The following is an 8,524-nucleotide window of genomic DNA, read 5'->3' on the forward strand; positions in this document are numbered from 1 at the left end:
TCGACATTTTTAACAGGAAACAACAACCGAAGGGCGTCTGCGCCTATTCAATGAGAGATGCAGCACACCTACCTCAATATGTGCGTAACATATTAATCACTAGACAACATAAACACATACTTTTAACCAAATTAAAATGGGAACAGGGAGGTACTATCAAGTTGTGCAATGGTCTCTCTCGATTCATGAAAAGAGATCGATTACGTTAGGAATAATTGATTCTTCTTAGCAACCTGGAAAGAGCTGCAAAATACCATAACACAAGCATGGTTATTTTTATTCGGCTACATTGCATATATGTTGTGCGTATTTCATCTGCAAACTGTTTCAACTTCGCAGCACAAAAAAGCTAAAATAAATTTACTTGACTCGCAAAATGAAAAGATTTAGGCGCGACTGAACTTCAAGTGCTTCCGTAAAATGTTGCGAAATTAGGAAATAGTTATCCATCAATCATGCTGCTTCCGGCGAATCCAATATCACTTTGAATTATTGAGCAAGGAAGTGTCTGGGGAAAAAGAGGTATTTCATTCAATGAAAAGATAGTATGTTCGTTCCATTTCTTCGTCAAGTGCGAAGAGAGTTTGAACTTCAATCTTGTATGCCTATGTAGAGCAGGTTCGTGCGTATTTCTTGTTGTTGTTGTGACAAATTACTTGGTACTATATATCATAGTTGTTTTGAGATATCGTTGTGTTGTGGGTATATTCAATTCCAATATAAGATTAGTATAAAATTATCTTTAAATCACCTCATAAGTATTAAGTCATCAGAGCATCAGATACGGTGACCGTACATTTGAACCCACGTACATTTGAACCCATGTCTATATCCGCGGGTTCAATCAATATGCGGATGCTGAAACCCATGGGTTAGGGTTAGGATGGGTTCAACTATCCGTACAACAAAAAAATTTCCATAGGTGCAATAGTATGCAGGTGCAATTGTCATGGGCGACGACAATATTGATACGCGCTATATGCCTTCATGCAGCGTTTGAAGTTGAAACTTTTATGGTTGCATCAGATTTTTTCCTACGTTTTTTTTTAATCTTATGCACCGTATCTTGTTCAATGTCAGCTCGCTTTTCCCATCTGTGTAGCCTACAATGTCCAAGTAGACTGGAAAAGAAAACAGTGCCACGTTAATTTTGAAAACAAAGGCATGACTTCAAAGTTCACATCGCGAAGAGCAATGCAACGATACATATTTGATGGATTTGTGTTCATGAGCCGAACTGAGCTGATTGAATTATTTTTGACCGTGTCCATAGTTATCCATACCTGTAATAATGTGTAAAAATTTTCATATATTTCAATTTCGCACATATGCAGCTGTTTAGAAGATTTTTCAAATTTATAACTGTGTTATAGATATCAAAATGTGAGTTTCCGGTAATCGGGATACTTTCATTCTGCCGTCACGCCAGATTTTTTTCCCACCGATTCGACATTTTGTGACGCCTATCGCTTCCATAGTAAGCACTTGCAATAGATGTTTCTACAAGCATCGCCTTCCTTGTTTCTTCCCCAATTGTTATCTAAGATTGCAAGATGTCAACGCAGACGTAACAATTGATATTTTAACACCCGGTCAGATACTTTTTTTTACTCAAGCATGGTTTTGAACATATAGCTCTATTATTTTTTGCAAGGATACTTAGTTCAGTTTCAATTATTGAAATTTAGTCCCGACAAATTGCAATATACTAGGCCAAAATTATCTGTCAGTACTTTCAAATTGCAGTTTGTCAAATGTTATTAATCATAACATAATGATTATAAAACATGTTAACCAAGTTATGCCGACTAGCGAAAAGACTCTTAAAATAAGCATTATAAAGTATAGCTTGGGCAGAATTTTTCTGGAGTCAAGCGTCGGAAACGACGTCCATATTGTACGAGGAACCCCGGGAAGTTTCAAAACGTTAAAGTATATGTTTAAACCCGCTAAATGCTAAATGTACTAATTTATAATTTTATAATGTGTAAATATAATTTGTACTGTACGAAATGCATTCAATGCAACGTGCTTATGATATCGGGGCTTATATTTGAGGTTTTCCATTTAACTATTTATGAGATTACGGATATACAAGGTTCGTATGACTACAGAGAAGTTGACTGATTCAATAAAAAATATTCATGGTTGTCCCTAGTCGGTCAAGGCATGACCATCTAGGCCCTAGGGCATAGCCATAGGTTCTCAAAGTGGTCCGTACAAAGCCCCAGGACTCCGCAAGAGAAACCCAGGGGTTCCGCGAGCTATTCGATTACTTTTCAAAAATACTGATCAATTTTGTAACTGTTCAAAGAAGCAATAACAGCTTTGATAAAATCTGACAACAGTATAGCCTCGAAATATGGCAAAGAGGCGGAATTAAAAAAATGACATCATTTATAAGAACGAGCGCAGCCAGAATTCATAAGAGGGAGGTGGTTCAAAATTGGAATCGAAAAATTACCCCACAACATTCTTCGCGATTAAAAAAACGTATAACGAGATTTCTGTTGCGTAAAATATTTGCGTCGTATTTTTGCGATCTTGGGATTTGTCAAACTTGATTTGTTCTTTCGCATTTGATATTATTTTTAAGCAAGATATCGCCGTTTAAAATATCACAATGTATAGGCAAAACACGAATTGCATTCGGCTCCGTCGGTAGTTTCAGAATGAAAAAAGGGTACATCGCGGATCGCGCGCACAATTGATGGCGTTTCGATTTCGCAGTTACTACGATGAAAACCTAACATAACACCAAATTTTGTGATTCACAATGTCTACAAAAGCGTTTTCAATCCTAGGTGAGTCCGCTGAAATCAAACGTGTAATCTCCCATTTTGGGTTTTAATATTCTAGAATGCCGCTTTTCAATCAAGAAATTTGAGTTGCGGAATTACCTCTTTATTAATTATTATTTTTAGCATTTCGCCGCCGATGACTATAATATTGTAACATGTTTTTCACATTGAACTCAAAATTACCCACGAGAACAAAAAAGCAATTAACGTCGTCATTGTGTTACAGTACAAGTATATGCCGAATAAAATTTTTGATTTAGGGAGAATAAACACCGGAGAACAAAAGAGAAAAGATTCGACCCCTAATTTATTAGTATGTTTGTCAAATGTCAAATTTACAGCTTTAGTATATATAATTTATGTTTGAAATTTAGATTTATTTATGACTTTTATTAACCCTATTAAAAAGGTTCGGCATTTAAATTGAGTAAAGTACTTTTAACTTGCTCAGGAATATTAATCTGAAAGTAACAATTTTAACATTTATTTTGGGGTTCCGTGAATAATAGTCAACATTTTCATGGGCTCCGCAACACCAAAAGTTTGAGAACCCCTGATCTAGGGCATGAGTCACCAAACTACGGCACGCGGGCCGAATCCGGTCCGTTTTCGCGATTCTGAATGCTATTCGTTAGTTTTTGGTCGTGATTCATAAATTTTGGTATAAATCAAATAAGTCAATTATTATTTTTCCCTTTTTAGTAGTTGTAGTTTTATCGCAGTAATCAAAAATTGTCTAGAAATAGCTGTGATAAAATAGGGTAAAATTTTCTATACCGAAACGCAGCGTTTCTGCGAAGGATGCACTCGTGGCGCGTGCTTCCGGCGAGTCTGTTGCTGTGTACGTTTCGCGTGCTAAGATAAACGTCGAACGTGCATTTTGCGCTAATAGTACAAGTCAGATTAACTTTTGTACTGCTTACATGCGGACATTCATGACAGCAGTTGTTATGTTAACAGCTAACTAAGGATAGTTGTCATTGTATATTTGTTCTGCTATGATGTTCTTGATCTATATTCTGTGATATAGAATTCAATATTTAAGACTTCCAAAATGTAGAATTTATATTGTTGAATAAATTGAAAAGATTTTCCAACTTTTGAGAATTTATTGTATTGCATTGACAAAAATATTTGTCCGACCCGTTTCAACACAGTTTGAATCATACCTGGCCCGCGGTCAAAAAGTTTGGTGACCCATGGTTTAGGGTTATGGCACCTGATTTGATTTTTATCAAACTAGTGTGGCTTTTTCGTTAATAGATCTATATCTCTCGGATTTATGGGCACCAATTTTTAATGATTGATGATGATTTTAGTTCTCAAACTATTTGAGCGTGGAATAGTTTTAATTGTCTTCTAGTCACTCACTGTTCTGTGAGTGATATTGCACATCTGTCCATCTCTAAGATTTAATAGTGATTAATATTATTGATAATTCAGATAGAAGCTGATATGGAGTATCGGGTATATTCTACCCGGTGGGCTTTTATAACAATAACTTCGATTAATGTATTTAGCGTTGTTTTCATGACGTACTGCTATGCAGGTATAAATGACGTTATCACGGCTTATTTCCAAACCACGCCATTTTTAATCGACCTTCTCGCGACATGGGCAATATTTATGACTGCTGTTGGCCTTGTTGTGTTGGCTTTATTCAAAGATAGCTTTGGCCTAAGAAATCAAGTTCTGTCAACGATTGTCTGCACGATAATAGGATCCATTGTTGGAGCAATTGGTTTCAGCAACAGGTGAGTTGTTACTGATTGCCAACATGCAATGTTTGTTTTTTTGAATTTCGTACAGGATAACCCAAAAAAACTGAACCTATATTTTTTATTATTACGTCTATGAAAATGGAGAAAAATTATTCAATTCTGTTTACACTCAAAGTTCTGTTTGTGTATGATGAACCCAAAAGTTTTAGGACTGTAAGGCTTTTTACACAAAAGATATGTTTGTACCAGTTTATGATCCAAAAGACCTTCTGGTCGTTGAGTCAGACTTCTGTCTGTTGCGAAAAATTGCCAATCACTCGCATGCACACATTGGGATTTCCCTGGTGTTATCGGCAATTGCAGCGCTGAGTTCACCATTTATTTGAGAATTGTTCTGATACACATTGCCCTTCGAATATATACACAGATCATAATCTTCAAGCCTGACGAATGCGGTACCCACCCGATTGCTGCTGCACTGCTAATCAGTCTTTTCTGAAATCGCTTTCTCAGCCAGTCAAGGGTGTGGTTTGATGTGTAAAGATCGCCTCGTCTTGATGAAACCACTGGACATCTCGATCCATCCTCCTTATCGTCCAGCACTTTTTAAGCACCGACACTTAACGTGCTGTATTCAACATTTGAGTTTCTTCATTTTCGTCTTCAGACCAATACAATTTAGCCATGTTTGGAACTATATACCCACCATTTAATGAGTGTAACGGTATTTGTAAGACGCGCAAGTAAAAGATATACATCATTACTTATCGATCTTAAGATCGGTAAGTATGTTGATAGGTATTTGTCTGTCTGTCTGTTAGACACTTTCGTATGTTACGCGATGTCTCACGAAAGCGAGGTTGAATCTGCCCAAAATTTTGCATGTGCATTCATTATATCTCGGACCTTTTGATTTTGAATGAATTATGCCGTATAATTAGCGAGTTATTAATCAATTAGCGATGGGACACACGGTGTCGCTGTGGAGTAAGAGCGGATGATTCGAAACCGCAGTTTCTGTTTTGGGGGGTCCCCTAACTTTCGATCGACAAGTCTTCGGTCCCTGACCGATATTTTCGTTTTTGATATTGATATGTCCCGGCAGCAGAAAATGCGCTTCAGCAGAAACCCAAGTAAGTAGTAGATACTTTTGCGGAACTAATGCCCAGATTTCTGCAACTTTTGGGTATAATCATACACAAACAGCAATTCGGGTACCAATAAAATTGTGGATTATAGTAGATTATGGTTGAAGAAGTTACAGTATTGATGGGTTTTGTTTTGGGGGTCATCCTATATCCTCGTATTCTATCAAAAGAAAACGAGAATATCGGTCAGAGACCGAAGACTTATCGATCGAAAGTTAGGGGATCCCCAAAACAGCGCTCTTACTCCATAGTGACACCTTGTGTCCCATCACTAATTAATTAATAACTCGCTAATTATACGACATAATTCATCCAAAATCAATAGGCTTCTGGTCCGACATATGATGAATGCACATGCAAAATCTGGAGCAGATTCAATCTCGCTTTTGTGAGATATCGCGTGAATCTAACAGACAGACAGGCATACAGACAAATACCTATCGATCTTAAGATCGACAAGTAATTAGCAATAGATAGAATACGGTAATATAAAAAACATGTTACTTATACAAGCGCATTATAGTTTAAAAGCCTATCTCGATCCTTGGGAACTGCAAATAATGTTTTGTATATTTTAGAAAATGGTTCTATATCGTGTTGAGCGGTCAAACATTCTTCGGAATTTCTTCTGCAATTATCTTTATCATTCAAATTGTACTCCCTGCAAATTGGTTTCCAGTGCATGAAACAGCGACGGTCATTGGTGTGTTTTGGGCGTCATGGTCTCTGGGACAAGCAGCAGCAGCTGGAATATTACCATTCGTAATTGGTTCACTGGACGCGACTGAAGCGGAATTTACTTTTTTGAAAGTTAAATGGACATTTCTGATTGTAAATGGTGGCATTGCGTTTCTACATGTATTAACAGGCATATTGTCCTGGTATTATCTGGCAGACCATCCACCTAGTTCTCCGAGTGCATCACAGCAATACATTCTGGAACGAAATACCAACCAAAAACCGTCCATTACTGAATTGCTAATTTCCAATATCAAACTTATTTTGAAAATTCATCGTAATCGCGAATATATTCTCATCACACTAGCCCATTGCCTTTCCACCTCAGTAGTGGTTTTGACAAAAATATTGGTCGCATCTGTTTTCTTGGATACATTCAGCAACATAACTGACGATGACGTAGCTTGGATTCGCCTAATTGGATTGTTGGCTTCTGCTCCTGCTTCAGTTGTAATTGGAAAGATCACCGATGAGACAAAGAAATTTAAAGAGCTGACATTGACAGGTATCTCAGAGGGTAATAATTGTGTGGCATGCATTATTTTACATTGTGTTGTGTTGTTTCATTGACTAATATAAGTGAAAGTGCAGTTATACAATACAATATAACTGATCACGACCTAAAGAAAAATCGACATAGAAGATAATTTGATTGAACGCCAGTGCATAGTAAAACTGTCATCAAACAAAAAAATATTTGAATTGTTTTTGCTCAAAAATTTATCAAATTGATTTTTCGCTTCTTTCTTTCATACTCATTATTTGATTTGTCTGATAATGACAATTTTTGTTTGGTATTCCATACTTTTAAAAACAGTTCTTCAATGACAGCCCTAGTGCATTGTGAGTAAGTTTCATTAAATTTATTCCATGTACTAAATTAAATAAATAAATAGTTAAGTAATACATCTTTTATATTTCACAGCTCACATTTGTTTGACCATAGCGGGAGCGGGAATCGTCGTTGGTCATCGCTACAAAAATTTTGTTTGTCTTGCCGTCTTATATCCAGTTACAATGGTTTTTGGAATGTTTTCCAAAGTTACAATTACTGAACTTATGATTGAAACAACATATCCAACGAACAAGATTATTTTGATGGCATCACAATACTTTGTGATTGACGTGGGAACTTCCGTGTTCACGTCTATTACTCGATATACTTTACAGACTTTTGGGGTTCTAGCTGCAGTCAGTATACTCCTTGCTACATGTGCAATATCAGTATTACTCCTCGTTGCTGTTAGACCGCATTACAAAAGATTAAACATGGATATGGCTGAGGAACTAGAAGATGAAACACAAACACTTTTGCAGGAAGGACAGTATTGACATAAAATATAAATTCAATTCAACATAAATTCCACCGGTCTTAATATTCTACGGCGATAATTCAGGTTTTCTGAATCACCATAATGTATAACTAACTATCTTGCATTGTAAAGATGTTACTTTTTTTTAACACAATCTAATTTTAATTTATCAATCTTCATTCAATTTAAAATCATTTAATGTTCACTTAATAATTCAATTGATAATAAATGTATCACTGTTGAAAGAATTCGAGCTATTATACCATGTCATTTTTAGACATTCGCCGATGTCTTTAGAAATAATGAATCGCCTCATACAGTGACTCCTTGTATCAATGTGAGAGGTGGGTATTAATCGCTTCAAGTCGTCGTTTTGGTTTTCCTGACCCGGTTGCTGTGACTAGGTTCTATTATAAATTAAAACTTCAAGGCAGCGAATGCATTATAAATTCATATTTCCCCACGAATCCTAAAATTAATCTCCAAAAGTGACGCTCATTTTAGTATCCCTAGGATTTTCTGATTTTCCTCTTGTTTATATTAGTTTGTCCATACAGATATGTTTATAATGGTGACCGTACATTTGAACCCATGTGTATATCAGCCGGTTCAATCTATATGCGGGTGCTAAAACCATGGGTTAGGGTTAGTATGGGTTCAAATATCCGTAAAACAAAAAACAGTTCCTCAGGTGCAATAGTATACAGGTGCAATTGTCATGGGTTCAAATGTACAAGGGTTCAAATGTAATGGAACCGTTTATAATTTCATGCTGAACAAGTTACATGACTAGGAATGGCGGA

At 36.4% G+C, this 8,524-nt stretch overlaps 1 protein-coding gene across 1 annotated transcript; it reads left to right on the top strand.

The window, feature by feature from the left end:
• Nucleotides 1-4,136: 4,136 nt before the first annotated feature.
• LOC120338203 (solute carrier family 49 member A3-like) lies at nucleotides 4,137-7,874 on the top strand. Its single transcript, XM_039406152.2, has 3 exons — nucleotides 4,137-4,555; nucleotides 6,249-6,913; nucleotides 7,334-7,874. The coding sequence occupies exons 1-3, from the start codon at nucleotides 4,257-4,259 to the stop codon at nucleotides 7,738-7,740; spliced, it is 1,371 nt and encodes a 456-aa protein (XP_039262086.1). The 5' UTR covers nucleotides 4,137-4,256; the 3' UTR covers nucleotides 7,741-7,874.
• The last annotated feature ends 650 nt before the right edge of the window (nucleotides 7,875-8,524 follow it).

The sequence above is a fragment of the Styela clava genome, chromosome 10 (assembly GCF_964204865.1).
Source record: "Styela clava chromosome 10, kaStyClav1.hap1.2, whole genome shotgun sequence".
NCBI lineage: Eukaryota > Metazoa > Chordata > Ascidiacea > Stolidobranchia > Styelidae > Styela > Styela clava.

Coding starts and splice junctions, on each gene's coding strand:
- LOC120338203 (XM_039406152.2), top strand. CDS start 4,257: ATGGAGTATCGGGTATATTCTACCCGGTGGGCTTTTATAACAATAACT. Junction 4,556..6,248: donor GCAATTGGTTTCAGCAACAG/GTGAGTTGTTAC, acceptor TGTATATTTTAG/AAAATGGTTCTATATCGTGT. Junction 6,914..7,333: donor TAAAGAGCTGACATTGACAG/GTATCTCAGAGG, acceptor TATATTTCACAG/CTCACATTTGTTTGACCATA.